The sequence below is a fragment of the Pezoporus flaviventris genome, unplaced genomic scaffold, assembly GCF_033815535.1.
Source record: "Pezoporus flaviventris isolate CSIRO_AGI_PZ_B2104156 unplaced genomic scaffold, CSIRO_AGI_Pfla_v1 ptg000036l, whole genome shotgun sequence".
Lineage (NCBI taxonomy): Eukaryota > Metazoa > Chordata > Aves > Psittaciformes > Psittacidae > Pezoporus > Pezoporus flaviventris.
Genome location: NW_026892584.1, coordinates 8818527 through 8845614, shown reverse-complemented (window position 1 = coordinate 8845614; position 27088 = coordinate 8818527). Strand labels below are relative to the sequence as shown.

At 36.3% G+C, this 27088-nt stretch overlaps 1 protein-coding gene across 3 annotated transcripts in view; it reads left to right on the top strand.

Moving 5' to 3' along the window:
* Positions 1-27088, top strand: part of USH1C (USH1 protein network component harmonin) — a 48163-nt gene that overhangs the window by 15188 nt on the left and 5887 nt on the right. Inside the window, exons 9-20 of one of the 3 annotated variants that reach the window (XM_061463001.1) lie at positions 944-1028; positions 1447-1506; positions 1815-1871; positions 3687-3829; positions 4426-4491; positions 7144-7268; positions 10581-10630; positions 13417-13569; positions 13947-14063; positions 16142-16390; positions 18295-18351; positions 19795-19914. In XM_061463001.1, the coding sequence (XP_061318985.1) occupies positions 944-1028; positions 1447-1506; positions 1815-1871; positions 3687-3829; positions 4426-4491; positions 7144-7268; positions 10581-10630; positions 13417-13569; positions 13947-14063; positions 16142-16390; positions 18295-18351; positions 19795-19914 (1282 nt within the window). Of the gene's footprint in view, positions 1-943; positions 1029-1446; positions 1507-1814; positions 1872-3686; positions 3830-4425; positions 4492-7143; positions 7269-9744; positions 9822-10580; positions 10631-13416; positions 13570-13946; positions 14064-16141; positions 16391-18294; positions 18352-19794; positions 19915-27088 lie in introns of all 3 variants that reach the window. The other 2 variants (XM_061463000.1, XM_061462999.1) reach the window with 2 other exon arrangements.

The window sequence follows — 27088 nt, the reverse complement described above, 5'->3', positions numbered from 1 at the left end:
ACAAGTTGTCATGGAATTGGATCTTTTAAATGCTTTTACATTTCAAAATACTTTTAAGTGCTACTCTGTGACACAGCAAGTTCCAGCACTGCCCACTGTCAGGTTCACTCCCTGATCTTAAGACTGCTTTCTGTGACTGAAAAACTATTCACTGCTATATCCAGTTCCTAAAAGTAATGTTAAATTTGCTAGATTTTTAGAAATATGAGCAGATGCTTCTTAGAGTCATGTCCTTGCAGCTAGTTATGGAGGTTTTGGGGATATGAAGATATGGTAGGATTTCTTCAATATTTAGATGGATGTGGTTGACATTGTCAAGATTGAACTGCACAGCATATTTTCTAAAGCATAAGTTTTCTTTTATATTATTTGGAAGATGTAAAGGTGTTAAAAAAATATTTACAAACCATGGAGGGGTGATTCCATCACCTGCTGGATATATTATCTACAAAAATCCCTGCTGTCTTTAGGCCCAACTAAGACTGTAGCTTAAAGTTTCCAGGCTAGTTGTTGGCCTCTAGTTGAAGCATACTTCTTGCTTTCTAATAAATAATCCTGAAAAATACCATTCAATTATACGTAGAGTATACTGCAGTTCAGTGAGTAAATGTGCAAGCAATTAAGTATTCTTCATTGTGTTACATGCCTTCAAATGTCATTAGTGTCCCAGTCCCTTAGACCATATAGTCAGTATACTGTGCTAGTTTCAACATCTAAGGCAAAACCTAGGAGCTTGAATGTTTTTCTTTTCAATTTTCTTTCAGGTTTGTTTTTTTTTCCTGAATTTTGTTGTTTGTTTCAGAGTAGGATAATAACACAAAAGAATTCTTTAACTGGAAACAAATTGTGAAAGAAAAAAAAAAGCCAACTAAGACTTCTCACTGTTATACACTTACTGTATAAATATTATCCTATAAATGTTTGGTTTTTTCTATTATATCAGTATTTCCAGTGGCCCAACACAAAAACCAGGCATTTTTATCAGCAATGTTAAGCCGGGTTCTCTTTCAGCAGAAGTGGGCTTAGAGGTAAGTATGCCACATTCCAAGGTAGGTACCACAGGGAAATTTCCTTTGGTATTTAGTACTGCAGGGATTCTGGACCACTGTAAAGTCGCTAGCTGTGGGTTTTTTTCCCGTTGGAAAGAAATACCTTGTGGTTACATTTCAAATGAAGTGAGTTTCCAAATGTTTAAGAACATCAGAGTGCTCTCCTGGGTTGGAACAATAGCCAATCAAGCACAGTATTTGGTCTCAAACAGTGGCAATAGAAAATGCTAATGTAGGAGGATGTGCAAGCCTGGCTAGTTTCTGATCTGTTCCCCTTGTACTTTGTAGTACCTATAATTATTGTATTTAGAATGCTAGAAACTGTATCTCTTTCTGTTTTCATCTAATGTATGTATTAATTCAGCATCTGTACTAAAATTTCAATTATCTCCTTTAGGTTGGTGATCAGATTGTTGAGGTAAATGGAGTGGACTTTTCTAATGTGGATCATAAAGAGGTAAGATCAAGACTTCCTAGCTCCCTCAATTAATAGTTGTCAACTTATTAAGCATCTGTCTGTTTTTACTGGCTGCAAAAAATATGTTTGATACTGGGCTACTTAACCAAAGAGGTTGTATATGGAGCATGAGTATTTGGAGATTTGAATAACTACCACCCTGTTGTGTTCAAGTAGGTCTTCTGGAAATTCCAGCCTAGACAGCCAGCATCTTTCATCATATATATCTATACATATAAATACATATATATGTAAATATATATAGGCATTTTATCACTTAATTCAGACTTGTTTGTTTTAATTTGCAGGCTGTCAGAGTGCTCAAAAGTAGTCGTACTTTGACTGTCTCTGTGGTAGCAGGCGCTGTAAGTAGTATATTTGTAAAAGCAGAACATTTGTGAAAATTGCTCTGTGGGCAAATAAATGTTAAAAATTAATAGATAAGAAGTAAAGCTATATTCCTTTATAATGTCTGTACCACTAAGTTCTGTCAACCAGGGCAGTGTTGAGTGGCTTTTGATTACTTTACTGATAACTATCCACAAGATTCTCTGTAAGCAGTGTAAAACAGTTTCATGACTGTGGGCCAGTGCAAAACCATTCCCATCACAAGGAATGGAAGTTAACCTTACTTTTCTAACAGAAAGCTGCCTCTGCTGAAACAAGAAAAGTGAACTGGATTGGAGCAAATTAATCTGTTGTCCTGAATAGCCGATGTTTTAGTCTTATTCCACATTAATTCCTTGTGTAACTGTTTACCTGATTTGTAGTGTATCAACACAATGAAAATTGTTCAGTTTGTCCTTTTCCACTGTTCCCTACAACAGAACTATATGCCTTTAGGGCCTAATCTAAAATCAGCTGAAATAAATTAAATCTTCCCACTGACTTGTGTGACTTTGAATGTTGTAATGTTTTTACTGCTTTAATCCTTCTTAGAGTAAAAAGTATAGTTATATACAAGAGGATACTGAAGTTCCATAGACTAATTGAAGATGGTATTTTCTAATTGACTTGCAATTGAATTAAATAGGAAAAACAAGGTTAAGAAATCACCTAAGCTACTTCTAAGTGCTCATGTATACTGTACAGCTGTATTAAGGAATTTGTGGTTTAAGTAAACTACTCTTAGAGTAACAAAAGATGCAGTTGTCTAAAGGTATTGTCAATTGTTACTTAAACAAATGCTCCAGACTAGTTGATTCAGCTTCTGGAATGCAACATCCTAAGGACTTAATTTCAACTCCCAGATACATTACTAGCTGTTAGAAAAAATAAGGTTTATGCAGGCATGTACCACAGTGATTGCATCCTTAAAATGAGTAATCTTTTGCTCTACCCTACTTCACCTTGCTTGTCTCTCCTCAGTATACGTCTTAGTACTGAAGAACAGTTTGCCAAAGGAAACAGCCGCTTTACTCCTGTTTTTTGGTCAGCAAAGACTGTGGTGCAAAGGCATTCATCACTGCTTTTTTTTGTTTGAGCTGTCTACTTTGAGCCTTAGAGACATAAAAAGTCCTGCCTTCCTAATTAACATGGGATTTTAATTTTGGTAGTGAAAATTAGATGGATGATATCAAAGTGTTCTACACATAGCACCATGGAAATATCTTTCTTGAATAGAAAATATTGCTGGTGTCTTAATTTTAAAGCAAACAAAACAGGAACAAAAACTGAAGCACTATGTAACCTTTTGGCAATGTACATTCCCTGTATTTGGGTTCTCTGAATGACTGTACATTTCCACAGCAGACAGGAACAACAGCATTAAGATGCAGTAACTGTATAGTTGTCTTCCACACTGGGAGTCATGCAGTGTGCTGATCTCTAGGACTGCATTGCTCAGTTAGGTTTCAGGAAAGTATAATGTGGAGTGTTTTCTGGGTGACACACTAAGCGTGTCTTTGGCATAGTCCCTTATGCTGTTGCTGCTGACTTTCATAGTTGCATGCCTCTTCTGAGGTGTTTAGCACCTTGTATCTTTGAGACTGAAAATGAAGTAGCTCTTTGGAAGGAAGTGGTCAGATCTATCAAGGTCTTTCAGAAAGCATTCCTCAGGAAAAAGTGATATGAGGAAAGAGCAGATGTGCTAGTATGTAAACACTTTAGAATTATTTCTTAGAAGAACTACATTCATGAGACCTTTTTGCTGCTGATTTGGGTGGCGGCTCTGATTGCAGGGGAAGGAGCTGTTCATGACTGAAGAAGAAAGGCAGAGAGAAGCATGTCTTCGTGAGCAAGAACGCCAGGAGTTAATGCATCAGAAGCGACTTGCACTGGAGACTAACAAAATCATCAAAGAGCAGCAAGAGAAAGAGAGATTGTAAGAATGCTATATAGGACAGTCTGAAAATTTTACCTTGAATTGGAAAAGAACATGTAAGAAAGGAGCAACTCTGAGAAGATTCCCAACTTATATCAACTTAATTTTGCTTTTGTGGAGTCTGTGTTCATAAATCCTTATTCTGTGGTGCTCTTGATGTTCTGGGTTTTCAGAGTTGATATCATGCAAACGCATGTTGAGTAGAAGGGTCACTTTTTTCCCCTGTGATTCAGTGTGATATTAATTATTTTCATGATGCTATTCCCTCTTTCTTTATTTTATTTAGCACAGTTACAAATTTTAGCCTCTTAAAATAATATACTATGGAACTGTCTCAGAAGTAGACAGGATCTTAAAGAGTTAAATAGGTAATATGGCCTTGTTATCCAGATGGTAATTAAATGTCCTCAGGGCTCCTATGAAAGTATATTGAATCCTTGGTATCATAAAAACAACTTTTAAAAAGGAGCATTTTTCCTCAATGCGTGTGTGTTTGCCATCTGTATCTTTTACTGACTATATGCTGAAGCAATTTGTGCAAACTGTTACTCAGAAAATAATATTTTTATCATGGTGTCCCAATTCCTCTTACATAGAAGAAAACTGGAGATCTCCCAGAAGGCTGCAGAGGAAGAGGAGAGATATCGCAGAGAAATAGAGCAGTAAGTAAATACCTCACATAAGCATTATGCAGCCTGAAAAAAGGGTCCTTGCATATTAGATCTGGCAGAAAACATTCTGCATGCTCTTTTATAATAGTAACATTGTGTGATATTTCCATTTAGCTAAATGGAGGGTCCAGTGCATGAATAAGTACACCACAGTTATGGAACAGGAAACTGATCTGAAAATCAGCACCTGGGAAACATGAGGGTTATGGTAATAATAAATTCCAATGTGAAATTGAAGTTGGCTCCTTATTTTTAAAATGCTGTAAATGTATAGAGAAACTTAAGGAAGTTCTGTGTGTCAGAAATTGTTTACTCTGTTGTCACTGAATTACTACTTTTAATTCTAAGAGAAAAAAGAAATTAATACTTCAAGGGAATGGATCAGGGAAGAAACAGAGAAGAATGAGTAAAGAGTTAAAAACATGCATATACTCAGGGGTTTGATGACATATCCACTTATCTTATATATAAAAAAACAAACCAGCAAAATACAGGTAGTTTGTTCATGGCATGTTGAAGTGTTCACAACACTGAATAGCCTTTTCAGTCCATCAGGCAGTTCTGAAAAAAAAAGTTTTGTAGATTTAGTCTAGAAAAAGGACTATATGATAATTGTCTTGAATAAAAATTTCAGTCATCATAAATTTTAAGTAGGGTTTTGCTTTTCTAAGGAGAAAATTAATTAAATTAAAACTGTGGCACCAAAAGCAAGAAGTTCTGTAACCTGTTTATTCAGGAAATCTGATTTTTATTCTCACAGTCTCCACTGTTTTTAAAATTTCTGTGATCCTAGGTAGTAGATGTATTCAAAGATCGTATCATAATAAAGGCACTTCTATAAATGTAACTTGAGCATTATTTTACATTTTGAACTTTAACTAGTATAACACACTGTTCTCACAGTAATTAGTTTCCCTTCTAAATGATGTTGGGAAATTGCGTGAAAGATAATGTGAAATTGCACAATATCTATTTTGAAGCAGCCTTTTAGATCCAAGATTGACCCTGAAGTATTCAGCTTTGCACTTTGACATCTTAAACAGCTTTTACTTCATATTAATTCACTTAAGTCCCTTTTCATGTACTTGTATTAGCTAAAATTATCTGATAGAAAACGTGCAGAAATTTCTGAATCTTTGAGGTGCAAGAAGGAGCATATTCCCCAGCTGTGACAACTGAAGTATCTTCTGGCAGTCCTGTTATAGGCTCTACTGCAGCACATGGATGAGTTCTTACACATTTTCTAATTCCTGGGGAATAGATATCCTGTTCCTTATTGTGATCTACTGTAGAAATCCCTGCAATAGCCATGGAAAGCTGCTATAAAAGCAGACTACCAGAGGTGAAGAATGATTTTATTCTCTGAATCCAGGTTGCCTGTCATAATAAATAGTATCTGCAGTATCCTTCTGAACTAATTGCATCTTTGCTCACTCAGGGGACTTTTGCTCACTCAGGGTTGCTCATTTTAAGGGCTAGCATGTCTTTATACTTCCTTGTATAATTTCTAACTGTTGCTCAGGCAGTTGTTAAGCTTTTCCATATTCTAATCCAAACTGTTAAGTCAATGTCAGTCTCCTTGGTGTAGAGGAGGGAAGATGGCAGTATAGGAACTTGGATTCATTCTAAAGCTTAGATTTAATAAGCAATTGCGAACAGGCAGTTTTGCTAGAATACAGTGCTTTTCTGTATTAACAGTTTTTGAGGATGACCCTTTGCTCCATTTTTAAAATCCTTTTTGCAGGAATTTCTTGTATAAATTCACTGTGCCATTTATTAATATCCTGCATGCGTTTTGGGGGGGGGGGGGGGGGAATGAAACATGCCTAAATGGTTCTGAATTCTGTGTGCCTCAAATTCATTGTAATCCCTTTGGTTTTTAATTAAAATGAAATGTAAAAATTCTGTCCAGTGTTCCCTGCTATTGACTATGCCTCCAAATTTAAGTACTGACCTCAGCTTTGCCCACATGTGGATATTTCTTAAATTTACTGTAGCTAAATTAGAGATGCCAAAGATAATCCAAGTATAAATAGCATCATTTAGATCTAAGACCCGGTAAATTTCGGCACTGTATATCAGTTTACCAGTTCAAGACGGGCTACAGCTAAGAATAGGCCTTGAATCACTTAAAGGCACCATATATGGAGCTACAAGCTATTAGGTTATATGGCACTTCTTTTGTAAATTACTTGAGATTTGCTGTTCTGTCACCTAATATTTTAGTTAAAACTGTTTTTCTAATAGATAATTCCCAGTTCTAAAAATTAAAAATTAGTAGGTGAGAGATGGATTTTTGGCTTCAATTAAGGTTGACAGTATTGTAGTGTATCACTCTGGGCTTAATGTCTGTGCAGCTGTTTTATATAAATGGCCTTAGAAGTCTCAATATTAAATAAGAATACTCAATTACATTGAATATGACAAATTATCTTAATAGCTTAGTAAATGAAACTTTGATTGAAGGAATTTAGTTTGAGGGAAGGGGCATTTTATTATGCTTTATATTAAATAGAAAAAAACCAAACATACTGAACAGTAAATAATTGTGATTAATTATATTGATGCTGCTGGTTTTATACTCAGAATTCCCAGCTGTTTTTTTTTGGTGTTTGTTTGTTTGTTTGTTAATTTTTCTTGTAGGATAACAGCAGAGGAAGAAAAATTTAAAAAGGAGTGGGAAGAAGACTGGGGTACTAAAGAACCTCCCAAATCTTTAAAAACTGTAACTGCAGAAGTGCACCCTGCCCCTCATTCCAAACACAAAAGTAAGACATTGATTTCAGTCTCCTTCCTAGGGAAAGTATTTGTCAGGTGCATCACTAAGCTGTATGGAATATATCACCAGTTTGTATCCAAGCCAAGCTAACTATGACTTGCTTATTTTCAGAAGGCTGAAAGCATATGATAGATTAATTTAATAGCTCTTACTTAACAAGTACCTAACTCACAAAACCTATATCCACTCAAACAATCATGCTTTTTGACAATCAGCAGCAGCAGAAAAAAGAAAAAAAATAAAGCTCACTAAGAAATTAGCTGAAGTATCAGCCTCATGGCTTGGGGTTTTGGTGCATTCCTTTCTGTGTTGTTTCTGTTCAGTGTCTGGCCTGTCAACCTTTTCACAGAGCAGTTCTTGCATCAGTAGACTTGTGCCGATTTCCACTACCTGCCCAAATGGAAGTACTGCTGCATTTTTAATGATACATGATTGTGTTTATGTCCATGTGGATAGGTTGATACGTAAATGTGAAGTTATACATATGAGTCCTTTCATCTCAGTAGAGAAAATATTCTTTTATAGCAATAAGTAATTTTTTAGGTTTTATGGGCATCTTATTGCTGCATTTTATTACTTTTCAAAATGAAGATAAGAAGAGGAGACAAGTGTTTGGATTTGTTCTTTTATTTGGAATCATCTTTGAGCTTTCTTCATTAATCATATCAGCAAATAATGTAACATCATTTTTATATTTGAGAAAAGATCCTGGGAAGTGGAGTGTTCGAAGGCAGAAAATTAGTACTGAATTTGCAGTCTCATTTGGAGTGAAAGAATGCACTTCACTATTCCTGTTGTAACTTTTTTCTTCTCCCTTACTCTTAATAAGTGTATTATGGAGGATAAAGGATACGGTTTTAAGTATTTTAATCTGCTTCCTTCCAACAAAAAATGGAATCCCTACTTTTGGCTTGGAGGAAATGACTTAGTTTAGCTTTCAGAAAATACCTACTCTCTTCAGCAGGATCTCGTTCCTCTTAATTGGGAGCCTGTAAGAATGTCTTGAACTTCCCTTGTTTCCCTTCCATGAGGAGGAGTAAACAACTTAATTGAGTAAACTTAAATATGCAGTGTCATCTAAAATGCAACAGAAGTCATTGTTGCAAATAAGAGAGAGACACTAAACAAAGCAGAATAATCAAAGATTCTTAAGAATTGGTGACTACTGCCATTCATATCTGGTTTATTCCTCCTCTGGCTAAAGTATCTACCACATCATTTTCCTGGGTATCGCTTTCTTCAGTTCATGTTCTTTTGACAACCATCTTGAAATGATGATGTTATAATGATGTTGCAAAAATGATCTTAAATACTAAGAGCTTGGATAACAAAGCACGTAAGCATGTACTAATTAAACCCACGCACAGTCAGAACTTCTGAATCAGTTCTTAGTGACCTAAGCATGAGAAAGCTAGGCACATTTCTAAGAATTTGCAAAATTCAGGCATCTGTCAAAAGTTGCTGTGTATAGTAGCAGATCTGTTAATTTGAAAAAGCATTGGGAAAAGCAGGGTATTTTTTTCCACTCTGACAGATGGTCTATTTAAGATACTATCTTCAGACATTAAAACACTTTTTTCTTGCGTTCTGTTTTTTTTTTCTGTTCCCCTCCTACTGTCATTTTCCTTACTGAATCTGTCTCTTTTTCCTCCCCGTCCTTTTTTCCTGTCTTTTTCCTCTGTTCATCCATTGCAGCAAATTTTTCACAAATGGGCTGTAGTCTGCACAGCCTGAAAATTGATTTGATATTACTGGGCAGTCTGCTTCAGAATTAGTCGAGAGACTGAGGAGGTGCTATTTGTACACTGCAACTTCTCCATGAAGAATTGCCCAGAAGTGTAAGTCTGGCTTAGTTGTCCAAAGGAATTTAAGACATTTGGAGCTTAATTGTCAGTTAAGAAGCTAAACTGGAAGCTACAGATAGTATGTGGAGAGTGTACCAAAATGGTATTAGGCAAAGGAAAAAGTGGAAAGTGCTTGCTACATAACTGAAGGAAGATCTGGGTCAGGTCTTAACTTGATTTTTTGTGTGTGTGTGTGTGGCTTTGGGGAAATCATTTAACTTTTCATGGATGAAACTGAAATGGGGATTTTTTTATTTTTTTTTCCTGCAACCGTCTTTTATCCACTTACAAAAATCCAATTTTAGTCAATTACAGAAGAAGCCACCTATCAAAGCAGGCTTCCCTTCATAGCAGAGCAGACTAATTGGCCATATGCTCCTTGGGGTTGGAGGAGGTTGGAAATTAATTTGGTTTAAGCAGGACCTCTTTTTATTATTTTTTTTCCCTCCCCTCTCCTGTCTCCCTTTTTTCAATTATTTGTTTAAGTATCCCATTGGTAGCTTCGTTTTATTTCATGGACAGTTATACTCGGACATTGCTGATCTCCTTCTCATTTCATGGGAACCTCCAGTTAGTCTGTCATTTCTATCTCCTCATTCTTTTCCTCCTTTGTTTCTCTAGTAGATGTAAAGGGAGTTGCACATGACCAACTTGAAACAGATGACATGGATGAAATGATCACGAAGCAGGACAAACAGGTTTGCCACTCAGCCTTGACTTCCTATGCTAGTTCGGACTCTTCCTGTGTTCTGCTTTCTCCTGACAGTCAGTCTTGACACTGAACTGATAATTTAGTTTTTCTAGAGCAGTATGAGTGGTCCTTTGGTAGACAATGAAAGGTTATGATGCTCTTGTTGTCATTGCTTTCAAAGAAATCTTGATACAAATACAAAATCTGTCAGTCCTCCAGAAAAGCGGATTATATTGAAACCTGTGTGTTATGAGTGTTTCTTACCTAAAATCATAGTAACAGATTCTTTTGTATGATTTTACTCAGTAATGTTTCTGAATATTTATACACTTGGCTTGAAATATTTTATCCTAGGAAATGGAGCTTTATTTTTTTCAATCTCCTCAAATGCCTCTGTGTTCTGCCACAGGCTTGAAGGAGTTTGAATACCTGTTTCATTTTAAGGCTTGCTAACTGTAGAGTAAGACTGTGAGCACAGAAATCTTAGCAATGCATATGGCTGTATGGTTCTGTGTGAAAGTTACTTGTATTTGCTTTATTTAACATAAAATATGTATCAGTAAAATAAGGATAACATGACTAAATGTACAAGCACAATTGATCAAGAAGTCATTCAAGAAGTTGGTGTGTAATATCAAACCTTTGGTATTTTGGTATTTGGTATTTCAAATAAATTTTAATTAGGTATATGTATCAACATGGATTGGTGTGAATCTGAACCAGTCCTTGACTTTACTTCAAAAAAATTTTGTTTTACCTTTTGTAGCTTTTGGGTGGTTTTATCGGTATGAAGGAAAATTTCCCACAATTCGCAAGGTACAAAGTCTGCTGTGTAAAATTGTTTGCTGTGCAAACTTGTTTGCTGTGCATTTGAATTTTAATTCCTATTTTCCCTTCTCTGTTATTACTAGACATTCTTGATAGTCAAATGCTGCTTCTTTTAGCACGTGCACAAATTAAGATGCATTTTGGGATGCATCTGCTAGGATTTGTCCTTTTGAATTTGTGGATTTTCAAGTTCTGCCTGCTTCAGTGGGAATTGTATGTCAATACTTTGCAGAAGGTGTTCAGTACAGGTGGGCAGTGCGTGTTTTGATGTTCTCTAAAAGTCCTCAAAAGAACGTATTAAAAAAAAAGTACAGTGACAAAAATTTTATGGGAACCATTGCAAATCTCCCAGGAAGAAGAGTGCTGAAGGCAAAAAGCTTTTAGGCATGTACATGACATAGAATGAGAAAAAGACCCCCACAAACCAAAAACCCAAACCTTTAAGCTTGATAGAATACTTTTATACCTGTAGAGTTGCTGCTGAAGTATTGCAATTTTGAATTATGAATTTCAAACAATATTTTATTGCTGATGTTGCTTTAGTCTCTTAATTTCTTCCAATTATTAGGGGTTTTGTAGTTGTGTTGTGTGTTTTGGTGGCAATTTGTTGGTTTGAGGTTTTTTTGTGATGGCTGATGGTAATTGACTGGGGTAGAAGTATCAAGAAGAGTGCCTGTGTCCGTCTTCTGACAACGCAAGGTTCCTGAGGAGGTCAGGATTGCGTCTGGCAGATGAAGTACTTGTTTCACCATCTAGGACTATTGTTTTAACCTTCTGTGTGGATCCTTAATAGAGAACAGAAAATGATTGTACAGTCTGATACTATTTTTCTACTGCTGGCGACTGTAAATCATCATGGATCTGTAGTGTGAATGCTAGTACAGTTAGGATTTCTATCTGAAAAATAGATGTTGTGAAAACAAAGTTTCTTTACACAAATGGGTGATCTTCTATATTGCTGCTGGCAAAGATAGTTTACAGAGCATCTAAATACCTTCATATATAATAATGAAGATTGTGCCCAGTCCATTTTGAACTCTACTACACAGTGTTGACTAGAAGCTTGCAAAGGTGTATTTTTGATTTTTTGCTTTTAGAAATATTTTTAAATCTGGAAATGATGAATTTTCATCCTATGCCAAATTTTTAATTGATTTTTTTGTTGTTGTTTAGAAACAAAATTTCACTCAGTACTAAAAATGTCTATGATATGAAATATACTTAATCCATGGGGAAGATGGATGAAAAGGATGACTCATCCTATTGTATCTGAGTGCAGTAAATGCAGCTAATATAGTCTGATACATGTTCGTATTCCAGAACACTTTGGCATGTGTACTGCCTTTAAAGTCAGTATTTCAAATGTTGATACTAGCAGGCTGACCTGCCAGATATTTACATTTATTAGACAGTACTAAATATATTTTTCTAATTTATTTAAAGATATCACTAATTGTTATTAAGGTACAAACTAAGAGCCCTGAATGAAACATGGCCACAGAATTATCTTGATGTTAAAACATTAGTGTGAAAACCTAGATTTATTTTTTTACTTATTTTTTTTACATTTTTTGTCTCCAGTGATGATTGATTCCTCCCACTTACCTCCCCAAACACTACTTAACAATGAAGCAATAGACAACCTCCCACTGAACTCGGCAGCACGAATTTCAAGTTAGGTGACTACTTGACTAGAGTTGGCTTTTGTAGTTGCCAGGGAAAATGTCTTGTTTTCTAAGGTCCTGTTATCAATATTACATGTAAAAGGTGGAAGAAAGACAAATAATGCTATCTAAGGTGAAGCATGTTTATTCTTTGAATTCCCAAAACCACCATGGAAAGTCAGAAGCTGATGATAATGAGCAGAGCAAATCAAACCTGAAGCCTTAGCCTCTCTGGGCAGTGGGAATAACTGACAGTAAGTGGCCAGCTGCTCCTCCTTTTTACTTGCTCATAAATGAAAGGAGAACATGGGCTTTCCAATATGAACTTGGCCCTACCACTACAAACAGGAGAAGGTAGCAGAAATCTGACATTGCTGAAATAGAAATAAGGAGCAGGGTATATTTCCATGACAGCAGGAACAGAGATTCCAAGACAACTATGTGGTTTTCCCCTTTGATTGCACTCTATGTGTAAAATTTTAGAGTTGCTTTGTGCTGTATTAGTTCATTCACATGTGTAAATTTTATCCAGTGCATGTAGGAGCTACTTGTTCTTTGTGATGCAGTCTTCTTTCCTGGCAGCAATTCAGTTTCTACACTGATCTAAGCCTTTCCTTTATAAGTGCTTTTTTTGGTTGTATTAAGGCTTGCAATGCTTAGGACATGATGCATGAAAACATACTATGCATAGAATATTCACATCTACCTATACATGAGCATCTGTCACATGAAAGCAGTCAATCTTGCATTTTTATAAAAATGCTAGAACAGAGAGATGGCAAATCAAGACCTAATCAAAATGGAATGAATATTCAGAGTTTTGTTGTAGGCCTGTGTGCACTAATATTGTAATTTGCAGAAAAGCAACTGCCTGATCTTGTCCAACTTATGTTAATGTGCACAGGCCTTCCAAATAAGGTTGAATTTCCAGCAGATTTCTGAGGAAATGGACTTAGGACTTTCTTTTAAAAGACTATCCCCGTACTTGCACAGACTGTAATTAAATTTTCAAGGCAGACACTCATGTACTGAGCTTGAAGTCTGGAATGTTTTTATCTGGTGTAAAAATATTTCACAAAAGAAAAACCCCCAAAAATCAAAATTTCCCAGAAAGGGAAAGACCGAAAGAAGTCCAAAAGTGACAGTCTGTGTGAACAAAAGAAGAATAAAAAGGAAATGGAGTTTGAGCAAAAACTTGCCAAAGAGAAAGAAGGAATGTTGGAGAAAGAAAAACAGCTGAAAATAAATCGTCTTGTGCAAGAGGTATGTTGTGTTCTCCCTTCAAGTGCAAAATCATACTGAAAGAAAATTAGCTGACTCTTTAGTGGAATTATCTTAACAGGACACTTGTTTAATTATGTCAAAGATAACGAAGTTTTAAAAAAATGCTGTTTCACTGCAAAACTGTCCCCATGTTTGCATGTTCCTACAGTCAGTTTTTGCCCACATGAGGATACCTCTGCAGTTAATGTGCCTCCATTTGGAACAATGCATTTAGGGAAAGACAGAAAGATAAGAAATGATTCTCAAAACCATTATTAGTTTTTAAACTAATTTAGATGGCACTTCATACATCTGAAATAGACTTGTATTGTAACTATACCTATAACCTTTTTTCATGCACTGATATTATGGTTAAGGTATCTGAGACAGAACGAGAAGACCTGGAAGAATCAGAAAAGGTGCAGCACTGGGTGGAAAGACTTTGTCAGACACGGTTAGAACAGATTTCCTCTGTGGAGAATGAGTCTCCTGAGGTAAAATTCTGGCTTCTTTATATATTGCATGATCTCTCAGAAACACACTGGTTGTCTCCTAAAAGCAACAGGTTTTTACCAGAGAAAAATCTGTTTTCATCTTTGCCTCTCAGCATCACTTTAAGAGGCAGGGGGGAAAATATCAGTAACTGATGAGTTACAATATGTAGCATTTGCTGTTCATGTATTTTAGGCAGGATTTTTTTTAATTATTCTAATTTTTATTATTTTGTTCTTTTTAAGTATATTATCAACACCAGATTAACAGGTTTTTTATTGGCTCATTACCTGTTTGGGCAAGGTGGGACATACTAGGAATAATAAAAATGAGGCTAGAATACCCAACCATATATTTTAGTATCCTATGAAAATACGAACATCATTGATGATGTGCTCTTGGATTCTTCCTAGTGTTGCATGGAATAACGGTACACATTTAGAACATTACAAAAAGATGAGAAACTCACAATGGACAGGGTTTGTTTTTTGTGTTTTACATAGTCCCCTTAAATGAGGGGAGTTGTCAATAGTGAGTGTGCCTTAGAGCCTGATGGTTCTAGATGTGAAGTGAGGCTTTCCCACCATCCTGCTGCTCTGGCTGTCTTCCAAGCACAGCTGCTTTCAAGAGGAACACTGCAGTCTGCTGAACTCCCCTGGGATCTGCGTGAAATTGCAACCACAGAGGGGACCCTTAGGGAACACTCTCGCATGAATTTCCTTCAGGTCAATGTGGAGCAGCTCTGAAAAAAGCAGCTGGTCTTCTGTTCTCCTGACTTCAGGCTCAGATCCATGTGGCTCTTCAGTACATGTCTCTAGGACAGTGAAATGATTATGCAGTTTTCTCCCACTAGCTAAATTTGGCTAGTTGCATTCTGATAGATCTTTGTCCCACTTACTCTGTAAAGTAAGAGGGAATATTACAGATTAAAATCACTGTTGTATTTCCATTATATTTAAATAATCTATTACAAATTTTCTACAAAACTATCCAAGCAGTTGAACTGATAAAAAGCACAAAACCAGAATGCTTATGAGGGATCAGTGCAGCTGAACAATATTCAGGTATTATTACAGGCTTAAACTGCTACATGGGTTCAAGAGCAGTCAAGATCTCCTGACCTCTGCTAAAGGAATACCTTTTTTTTTTTTCTTTAGTACCAGGGGTCAGTATGCCAGGTAAGGAGATCAAGAAAAATGTCAACAGAGATACCCACTTGAGGGAAGTGTTGTCATATTAGACTAAGATGTGTGTGTCTGTGGGACAGCTCATCTCTCTAAGGTTTCCTCAGCTGAGTCTACAAAATAGCAAAATGAAAGTGTATCCACTAGATTTTCTTAAATACTTCAGTTAGATCACTGATAAAAGAAATGTTAGCAACTCTAACAGCATATGTAGATGTTACATACTGCAACCTTACTTTTTTGTGTGAAGAATCATGTTCAAACTCTGGAGTCTGTTAGCCCCACAATGCATCTGGTGTTGATTGACAGAAATTGGAAGATAAGAGCCTCCTGAGGATCTGAATTTCATAGCACCCTGAAATGCTGCTTAAGCTTACTTTCCCCTCTTGTATTAATGTCTAGTTATGTTTATACCAGAATTGAGCACCTTTCCCTTTTTTTTAACAGCATGGGATTTCAGGGCCTCTCTTTGATTACTTTTTTCTTAAATAACCACCTTTGCAAGGAGCAATTCTGCTTTCTCATCATAAGAGCTAGTGAGGCAAGAGATATCATCTGCAATTTTCCTGTGTTTTTAGGGTTTGTTTTTTTTTCTTACCTTCTGACGACTCCATGCTGTTGGGGTTTTTTTGTGTGTGTGTCATCCCCTTTGCCCCAACAGCCAAGGCTACTGTCACAGCACTTGAATTCTGTTCTTTTCAAACTTAAATCCCAAGGAGTGCCGTTAAAAAGGCTTTTGGAGAAAAAGGTTATGTATAGTCTGTGTGGGAGAAGCCAAGAACTTCCTGTGCAGGAGCAGTTAGGCTGAGTTGTGTTCTAGGATTTGCCATTAATTTCTTTGGAGCTGTTGCAGTCAGCTGAACTGCTAAGGCAGATTTCTGTTCTATTGCACGTAGTTGGCAAGTGGACGTCCATCTGCTCCTCCAGCCACATCAATGCGGCGTTTTGCTGGTGGCCTGCAGCTTCATACCACAGATCTTGATGACATAAACTTAGATGAAGTTGACAAGCCTAACCAACGTGTGCCACCACCTCTGCCGCCACCACCGCCCACTCTTCCTTCAGCATTATCATCTCATCCACTTCCTACATCAAATGTTCCACTTTCAAGAGGTCCAGCCCTGTCAGTAACACCAGCTTCCCAGGTGACCTCATGATCTGTTTGGATGCATGTGCCTTTACCATTCCCCTGCCTGGCCTCCCTCCCCAGCAGCATCACCCACTTCATCCACTGGATCTACCCATCTGCCATATGCAGTGTTAAAAGGGGGAGTGAGATGGTTTTACTGTGTCATACTAGTGAATGCAGTCCAGAGGTAGTTTTAAGTTTTTACAAATTTTAAGTTAAAGGGTTTTGCTCTCCTCCCTATGTGTGTTTTACCCCTTGCGCATGCAGGTTCTGGTCTTGACCAGAACATATCAGTTAAAAAGACAATTTGGACTTAAATGTTATATATATTAAAAGAAAAAAACATTGTCAGACCAAAACCCAAAATTGCAAGATTTAACTCATGAGAAAAATGCCTCTGTAGTGAAAATGACTGGTGGAAGCATTTTAAAAATGTGATCGCATTGCTTTGTAACATGAGAAGAAAATGAGTTTTAAAAGTTTGAGCTTCTGATTTTAAACATCAACACTGTATACATTATCTGTAAAATATTTTTAAATGAGCAAGAGCTGGTAATCAGGTTTGACTTTTTTTGTACACACAGGATTTAGGGATTTCTTTGAGAAAACATGGCGACTTTCTCTTTATTACAATCTTAGCCCAAAAGGGGGATCAACAATAAGAAATCTTGTGCCAGACCACTGTAGCGGGGAAATGGCAGCTGTTTTATCATAATTCCCTTTGCTAAGCACTGTAGTTTTTGGTGGGTTTTTTTGCATGTTTACTTGGAAATACTTAGCTTTGCATTTGCATGATTTTGGTTGAGGTAGAGAAGCATATGCAAACTAATCAGTTCTCAAGGGAAACTGGCAGATTATTTCTATGTGAATAATAGCCCTAATGTTAACTGTGAATCTCTTCTTATAAACTAAAGTTGATCTGTGATAGAGCTTGGTCTATGTGGTTTATATGTTTGAAGTGCCAAGAATATGCTAGATCCACTGAAATAGAGATATCATATATACTAATGGATAACAGGTTTCCCAAATTCTTTGTGAAATAAAAATGATGTGAAATGACACAAGTGTACAAAATATTACTGTTCAGAGAAGAAATACATTCTCCTAATGCTGATACGGTTTAGCGTGAGGTGTCCCTGCCCATGGTAGGGGGGTTGGAACTAGTGATCTTAAGGTCCTTTCCAACCCTAACTATTCTATGATTCTATGATAAAAAAATACTCAGAAGTAATATAGGAACTGCCATACTGATGTGATCCCAAACCTATTTATTCCAGTATATGTTCCTGACAGTTTTTCACTGCTAGTTATGGTAGAGAAAAGAGGTTAATAATTAAAGGGAAATACATCAGGTAACAAGAAAAAAATTATCAAGCTTTCAGAAATAAGTCAGATTTCATTGAATATGATTAGGTTATATGAAGGAAGAACTAAGCTCTTAGTAAAGTATTAAAACTGAACCAAAGCTGCTTTATTTATAAGTAGATAACTTAGTATTCTTGGTGTGGTTTCAGAAACAGAAGAAAAATCAGAAGCTGGACAATTTATCCTTTCTGCTTTTTAAAGAGTCCATTTTAACATGACAGATAAGCAATGTGTTTATTTTACTTCCAACAATTAAAGATCGTGTGCTTAAGCCTGCCAAAGCTGAAAATAAGACAACTGGTGTTGTCCCATAAATTTACTTTTCAAATATTACTCAAACTATTAAATCTCTGTGTTGCTAAGTCAGTTTTTTTTGCCCCAGATCATCTAATTTCAAATTCGGCTCAAACAAATACTTGAAAAAAAAATGAATAAAATGCTGTCAATTCTTGACAAGTAGCTATTAAAATATCTGGTATAAATTGATCTGTTTCTCAAAACTGTTATTAGTCATATACTTTATATGAACCCAGTACTAAGTCTATTACTGTTTAGGTTGTAAGAAACACCTCCCACGTTGGCAAAGTGTCTTCTGTGTCAAGCAATCCACTGGTATGTCATATACTGTTAATAAATACTGCAGTTTTATGCAATGCTAATGTCAAGTAAATGACAAGGGTTTGACTCTGCATGGCTAATTTACTTGAAATTCAACACTTGCATTCACATGCTTGGATCCATTGCTGTGTTACAAGATATCTAATACCAAGTAGTGGAAGTGACTCCTAATGGTCTGAGGACTTCATATTTCAACACTTCAGCTATACATGGTCTGTGTTTGTGTGTTCTGGTTGTCTGTGTGTCATGGAGGATATACTTTGTCCTGTCAAGGCAGACAAAAGGAGATAGGACCAAACTGTATTTTAAACATAATGGATGCTGAAAAGAAAGCTTTCTTCCCAGAAGAACCAACATTAGTTTGATAACTCTTTCCATTCCTTTTGATTCAGAATGACCAAATACCAGGTTTTTCCATTCCAAGCAGCTCTAGAGAGGTTTGTCTCTAAATTGTGCAACTCCAGGAGCAGTTGTCCAGTTCCAGTGCAACTTTAACAAGTTGATATCTGTGAACCTGCTGATTCTTCTAAGATCAGAAAGCTTAATGATATGATGTATTTTGCAGTGTGGAGCAGTGTTAATTAGGGGATAGCCACAGGGACTTTGAAAGATCTGGTTACAAATTTATTTTTTTATATATATATATTATTTTGAAAAAAGCAAAAAAAGTTGCTTAGCAAATTTGCTGGAAGCAATTTAAATTTTGGAGGATGCAGCTTGTACTACATTAATGATATCTGGAATACCTTTCCTATGAGAAACATTAACAAAAGTGTGCTGAGAGTTGCTGGGGTTAAGTCAGAAACTAAACCCACAGGGCTGAGTTTTGAACTCCTGAATAAAACTGTGCTTGACGTCAGTGGGAGTTTTGACTGAGTAATAAATGTACAGTTGGGTTAGTACGTGCTGCCTGAAGAGGTATCAGATGCCTCTGGATATCTGTACTTCATGGAGTCAAGGCTAGGTAGTTAGCGTAACTAACCCTTGCTCTTAAGATAAGTTAGCTTGAAATGATTTATGGAAAGACTGCTGCAGTCCTGGTGAATTTCATCTTAGATTTGTTTAGCCATAGATTAGTTAAAATCTTATTTCAGGTTCACTCTGTCCTTAAACTCAAATTCAGTTTTGTTTGTTTTTTTTTTCCCTTGACATTTCTTATTCAATTCATTGCCTTTATGGAATAAATGCCAAAAGCAAGGATGACATTTTTCCATGATTGTGCTTAAGTCAGAGATGAGGGGGAAGCAAGAGAAATTATGGTTTAGTTTGTTGACTTTATAAGTCTTAGTTTAACTAATTCTGTAAGTCTTTTATTTTTTTTGTATTTATGTCATTAGATCCATTACCATAAGCTATTTGATTTGAGGCATCTTGGTGAAGTAACAGATTTGCATAAGTTACATTGTGAATTTTAATTTTCTTAAATTAACCCCATAGAAACTTGCTCCAAGTCCACCTACCCAACGACATCCAGGGGTACCTATAGTCTCTAAACCAGTTATGCTGCACCCTGACCCAAACTTTATGGTCAGGCCAACAATCAAAACAGAGGCCCTGGTAAGCCTTTTAATGTGTTTGGTTTTTTGGGGTAGTTTGGTTTTGGGGTGGTTTTTTGAGCACTGTAGTACTATGGGATTTGTTTTTTAATTGTTCTCAAAGAATCAGTGCTTGTCTTGTTTTCTGCTAACTAAATTTCATGTAGATTTTTCAAGTGATCATTAATGGTAAGTATAAAAGAATATTTTTTCCTCTCCCCTCCCCCCCCCCCCCATGATCCAAAAGTCACCTTTAGTGACAATTTTTATACTGGGGTGCATAATTCCACAGCAGTGTAGAGCCTTAGACTCTGGAGATCTTATTTCCCATTTATTCATATGCTGGTTTTTATTCTCAAAAATTCTGAATTCGTTTGCCTGAAATTAACTAGTAAGAATTATACTTTGGTTTTGCTTTGTAAATATTCATGAACATAATTGAAATATAGATACATACCTCATAATTTCATTTCCAGAGATAAAAAATAATGTGTTGTTATATCTTAGACTCCAATGTGTGGGTTACTGCAACGTTGACCCAGTACAGATTCATTTTCTTATTTCTTTTCCATTCTGTTTCAAATGTAAATGAAGAAAAAAATGTTAGGCTAAATATTTTAGGACAAACCATGTAGCATCTTTGGGAATTGTGGTATATGAAGGAAGGTGAGCCAAGGCTTACTGGAGAAAACAAGGTGAAGGGAAAGGGAGAAATACTGTTTTGACAGGTGATAACTCCCACGTGAGAGCCCTGAAAATTCATCTAAAATAGCTGGTAAATCAATTAGTAATATTTATTCTTGAGGGACATCATGACTTACGCTGTTAGAAGTAGAGTTGTGTACCTGTTATATGCATGTGTGCAGACGTGTTTATAAGAGCAAGGCAATGTATTTTAATATTAGAACTAAGGGATGGAAAAAATGTCACATTTGCATTTCCTTTAATTAAGAGCCTATGCTATATCTTACAATAAGTGTTGTGCACAATATTCTTTGCTGACTTTTATTAATGTGATAATTTTTTTTTAATCATTTTCTGCTTTAATAATTATGATACTCATACTGTTTTATTTTCCCAGTTGCAGTTTGAACAAATTTCAGTGATATTTAGTAACCATTTTTCCCACGGTCATAGTAATCTTGACACTTCTGTATTATAAATGGATTGAAATCATAAATGAGTTTTTACAAGTTGCTCAAGAGGAGACAGGTACACAAGCTAAAAATACATTCAAATCCCCCCAGTGTAGATACTTCCCTCAGTTATGCGCGTTGCAGTTTTCAGTTTGATTGTGTTCAATAATTCAGCATCTTTAAGCAATATGAAATTGCTTAGGGGTGAAATGAAGAGAGTATAATATAATCTAGCTCTTGAAAATAAATGCCTGGTGTACAAATACAAATTAGTCTGAAGAATTGATAATACCCTGATGTGCGATCAGAGGACAGTCTTGGTACTGACTGAAAATATTGGGTTGGGTTTTTTGTTAATGTTTCCTATGAGTTTGAGAAATTTACAGTAAGATCCACCTCCATAGGGAAATTTTTATGCAGGCATGCACATTTTCCATATCACAAGTCTGCAAAAATGCATCAGATATCAATCATCTTCATTCCCAAACTGCCTTATATTAGTTGGAAGATCACAATTTCAGTGGAAGCAACATTCTGATTGAGAGAAGCATCAGTCTATAAATTGGTTCTGTAGACCTGTTACGTCTTACTTCCATTTATGGCTTAATGCAGTAAAATGTGTTCATCCTTACTGCAATAAAGTCACAGTAGTATATGGAGTAAGACTTGCATGGACATCAAAGTAAAGAGGGAGGCTATGTCTTTTAGTTAAAAAATCAAAAGACCAGGGTATGACAAAATAGACAAGGAGGTACCTGCCTGTTTCCAGAAATGTGTAAGAATTATAACTTTATTTCATGTCAAAGGAACGGTTTTTGTTTGTCTGGGGATGGGGTGGGGGTGTAGGAGGGGTGTGCTTATTTAAGTCGGTCCTTGTTAAAGACCGATTCAGCTTCTCTTGCCAAATAGAAGTGTCACAAAAGGCAAAGTATAAACCCTATTTTTCTTCTTGCTAGATTTCACAAACCTGATGGAACTCCAGTCTTTATATCTTAGTAATGCATGTAATTCCTTCTACCTTGTTTTTTATCTGAATTTAGCTGTCCTGAGTACCAAACTCTAGAAACTCATCTTGATGGATTTACTTGGACCAAACAGCTAATCAAGAGAGCTTATATTTGAACAATTCACTAGTAAAGGTGAAAAGCATTAACATAAGGATAGAATAAACATGCAAGAATAGGTAAACCATTCCTGTTATCTGGAAGGTAGGTAGTTGGGCCAGATAACAGAAGCCTCTGTTGTGACTGAAGTATTAACATTAATTTTATTCAGGTCAGAATTTCCAAGTCTTTTAACATTTCATGCAAATAGAATTTTTCACTTAGACATAGGGAAAATAACTCTCAAATGTGGCCTTGAATGCTGAGAGCTGCTCTGGGTCAAAGTCAGCATGAAATGTTTGTCTCTGCTCTACTAGAGTGAATTGGAATATACTTATGGCGAAGTCAATTAAATTTTGACTCGGAGAACAGGAGAAGATTATTATGATTTAGTGGTGGGATTTTAGGAGAAGCAAAACCAACATGAACATTAGTCTCTGCTCTCCCAACTATCACTAACATCCTGTTGTGTTAGAAAGCTTTGATGCACTTGCTTCACTAAAGATTTTTTTCTTCTTCATATTTTTGTGGTTGGATGCAGCATTTCTAAAAGGAAGAATAAGTATTTAAGCTTTCCTCTAATTTGCAAAATTTGAAGCTTGATTCAAATCAAGCAAATGGGAAGATGTGCGATAACTGTTTCAGTTATTTGCCATAGCTATACAAAAAACATCTGTGTTGAAAAGGAAATGATTGTTTTTTTTCTCTCAGTGGCTAGAGAGGGGCTGAAGACTTTTGTGAAAAATCTTGCCATACTGGCCCTCTTGAAGACAAAAACTCAGTCTCTGTATTAATTAAACAGAGACCACAAATCTTTTCTTAACTCAGCAGTAGATATGTTTTTTCAAGTAATGGTATAACTATAGGACACTGACAGAATCAGTAGTGAAACTGATATGTAGTCATTTGGTTTAAAGCAAATTCAGTTTGGAACTGTAAACACCATGGGTCAGTCAGTAGAAATTTGTTCCTGTTTTAAAAGTCTCAAATATATTGCCGAATTTGATGCAGGGTTTTAAGCGGAGGCTGGAGAGGTGGGAGGAGTGTTTTGTTTTGGGGTTAATTTTTTTTTCTTTTCCCATTTTATTTTTGAAATTTTTTGTAATGTAGTGAGAGGTTCTATAATTTAGTGATGTAATTCCAAACTAGAGTGTACCATTTTGTTAATGTACTGGAAGTGAAAGAAAAGCAGAATCAATATGGGATTCAAATCTTTGAAGCCCAAGGCAATTAAAATCCAGCAGTTATCAATCAATATTGTGAAATTACATGTAGATACCCAAATTGAAGCAAGACCACTGAGAAATAAGTCAATTAAATTCAGGAGGAATCTTTCTTTAACTAGAATGAACCTGTACTAGTTATTGGTGTTTAGATAATTAGTGCTTTCAGGATGAGCCCAAATACACTTATCTTTACTTTCAGCTTATCGACTGTATGAGGAACTTAGTCATGAAATTCAGCTTTCAGTAAAGGAAATCCGTGGTAGGAGAGCAGATCTTACATGTATATTTATCATGACTTTGCAATATTTTGGAAATTACTTGTTTAGCATTTTGACCATGTTTGTTGGCTGGGTTTTCTTTTTTTTGGCTTTTTTCCTAAATATTTTGTTCACAAATCAGGGGAAAGAGACCCCAGTACTGTTCCATAGAAATTATGGATAAAATGAATCATGGAATATATTTTTAAGAAATTGTGTGGTATAGAAAGGGGGGGAGGGGGGTGGGGAAGAAGTAGTGAAATTATTTGTGAGCAGGTGTGTTACTTATTTACAACAAAAGTTAATGTCTGGTTTGGCGATTTTCTTTATTTTGCAGCCACAAGAGATGTTTAAAAGGATGGTGGTTTACAATTCATCATTTAGATCTAACAAAAAACAAGTAAAATAATATTTTCCATGTTTTGTGTGGTACTTCTTGTTTTGACTGATCATAGATTTAAACCTTTCCTTTCTAATTCTGTTGCTTAGTTTCTAAAACAGAGGATGCAATGCAGCCCTAATGCATGAAAACTCATAGTCTTTGTAAACTTTGTGCGGGCCTGTGGTTCCTGCTAGTCTAGGCAGATGAAGAATGAAAGGATAGTAAATCCTTCAGGTTGAACCACCTGTACACAGTGCAATCTTCAAGACAGTTGAACAGTGATAACAGGTCTGAGAATGGCAAAATATTTTTTTATATTCCTAAGGTTTCCTTGTTTCTTTTAGTCTCCCGCTGCAATGCTTTCAGTGATAAAAAAATTTCTTAGTTTAACAAATAGAGCTATTAACATAGTTACTAATAGGACAACAGAGGAATTGGTGGTGGAAAGCACTTATATAGCCTTTTTGTACTATGTAGAATTTTTCTGCTGTGTTACTGCATTTATTGCTTTCCTCTGTCGCAGGGATGAAGTTTTCATCTCTTCCTCATTTTTACTAGTGGTTCAGTAACTGGTCCCTTGATGAAGTGAACTTTGTGCTTAATTTCTCTTTTGCTTTTAAATATGACGGTTTCTGTTCAAAACACCTTTATAAGTGCAAGCTAAGTTAGATGCATTGCCATGTTATATGAATATGTTGGCACAAAGTTGTGAGCTCAGAGTATGAGCTTATGAGTAGCAAAGCATTAAGGTTAATAATGTATTTTTTCTTTCTTTTGAACAGTTTCAATTTAGATCTAGAAGGAAAAACTTGAATTGACTGGGAAGTCAAACTTTGAGATTGTTTAGTTGTTACTGAATGTTAGCATGTTCTGTATATTATGCCAGTTGTGTTCTCAGCAAATGTGGTTTTGGAAAATTTTATGTCTGGTCATGGGTTTCTTTCTCAGTTCTTCTCTGTTGATTTCAGTCAGGTCTCAATTGCTATTGATGCTAGAAATTTCAGTGAGTAATATCATTGACTGGTGCCTGGGGGCACCAGTCCAGACAGGTAGTTGTTTTGGTGCAATCAAATGTTTTAATGTTGCAGATTCTGCTTATGTTTGGTCTTAGGAATGTTGCTGTAAGTCAAGAAAGAACTCAGATGGTCTTGAACTCTTTTGCCTGGATGTCCCGACTAGTGGGAGGATAGGCTTAGCACTGGTTTCCGCTCAGTTTTGCTTTGTTCATTAGTCCCTGCTTGGATATGGATTGTGCACAATGCTCTCAGAATTTGTGATGCCCATTTCTGAGAAGAGATTCTACAGTTCAGTGGATGTTTTCATAGTGTCTTAGTTGTATTTGTACATTATTGGATGCAGATCATATCACTTCTTTGCTTGCAGGTTTTTTGTTGTGGGGTTTAGTTGGTTCTTTCTTTTGTTCTGTTTTGGTTTTTTTTTTCTGTCCTGTTTAAAAATTACTTTCCCAGGAAAACTTTCTTCAAGGTCAACATCTGTTTTTCATGAGAGCGACCTGGGACAAAGAGTTCACTGACTTCTTTTAGATTACATAATGAATTAGTGACTTGGCCAAGAGTTCTTTCCTCTTAAGTTGCTTGGTCCAAGACCATAGACATCTACTTCAGCCATGATTCCAAAAGTTAATACAAATTCAGCTATTCAAACTGATAGGTTTGTTTAGGTAGCTATCATTGTAAAATGCTTCTTGTATGGTTTTATTTTAACTATTAATACACCTTGCAAATGAATATATTACTGTGGTTTTCCCCCAGGATGAAATTCTACCCTTGAAGTTTGTGATCAGATTCCCATTTATTTAGTTTCTCAAAGTTAGCATTAAGAAATGTAACACAACCTGTAATTTAAATGATAAATAAAGTCTCTCATGTTCCTATTCCCAAAATATGCTTTTAATACATATTTCCGTACCCCCCAAAAAAAAAAAAACAACAACAAAATTTTAAAAAAAACAAAATGCATGCCTTCCTCCCTCCCCCCTCCAAAAAAAAAAAAAAAAAAGCAGTACAAACCCACTTACGGCGATAAGTAGGAGTTCTGCGGTTGTGCCCTGAAGATACAGCTTTCTGAAGCCTGGGGAGACAAAGTCATGGTTCAGCCCTTGCAAATGTTTCTTCTGTCTCAGAAGAAAACACAGAACAAGGACATGAGCTGCTTAAGTTGGTCTTCTGATCTCAGGGAAAAGGTGAAGAGAGAGGCAAAGCCAGGGTTCATTCTGAACTATTTGGTATGCCTGTGTGTAATGACTGCCAGTCCACACAAGAGCTATCAGCACCACTGTTGCATGGTCTGTGTAAGTGTGGTTAGACAAATGGACAGCACTGTTGTATTATTTGAGGCTCTGCTAATGCAGATCTGTGTAGCAGTGCTCCCTGACTTTGTCAGAGGCAGTGGCAGTAAGGATGAGATCTCATCCCAGAGGATCATTCCCAGTCATGTCAAAATGGCAACTGAGAGATATGATAAAGATGATAATAGGAGGAGGCATTAGTGTTTTCTGCTGAAACTTCGTCATTTAACAGCCAGCCCTTAAAGATACCAGAGAAACCTTAAGCTGTGCATTTGATTCGCAACAGGAAAAAGGCTTAGCTGAATCTGAGAGTAGAACAGACTTTATTGTCAGATGGGTCCAGTAGAAAAGAGGGCAATAGTGAATATATCAAGCTTGAGCACGGACTGAACTGCTGGTCTGCGTCAGATATTGGCTTGCCTGCTCTCTGAGCAAATGGTTGTGTGGTTCTGCATTGTTCCCATGTCCCCAGGTTATTGCAGCTTGAAGCCACAAGACTGATGGAGCATTTAGGTGCCTGAGTAAAGATTTCTGTTAAGTCCTGAAGTCCTTAGTGCAGAGTTCTTATACATCTACAGCATCACCCATACAATCTCATCTGGTAACTACTAATCCTCCTCAAGAAATGACCACTCAAACACCATTGAGTCCTGATTACTGACTCAGAAATTCTCACCTTTGCAGAAAAGGTAACACACTTTTTCTGTGCAGTGTTGGTCTTACAGGGCTAATGCATTAGGTTTTGAAAGTTTAAGAAAGTGTGGGTCCTCTCAAAGCTTAAATC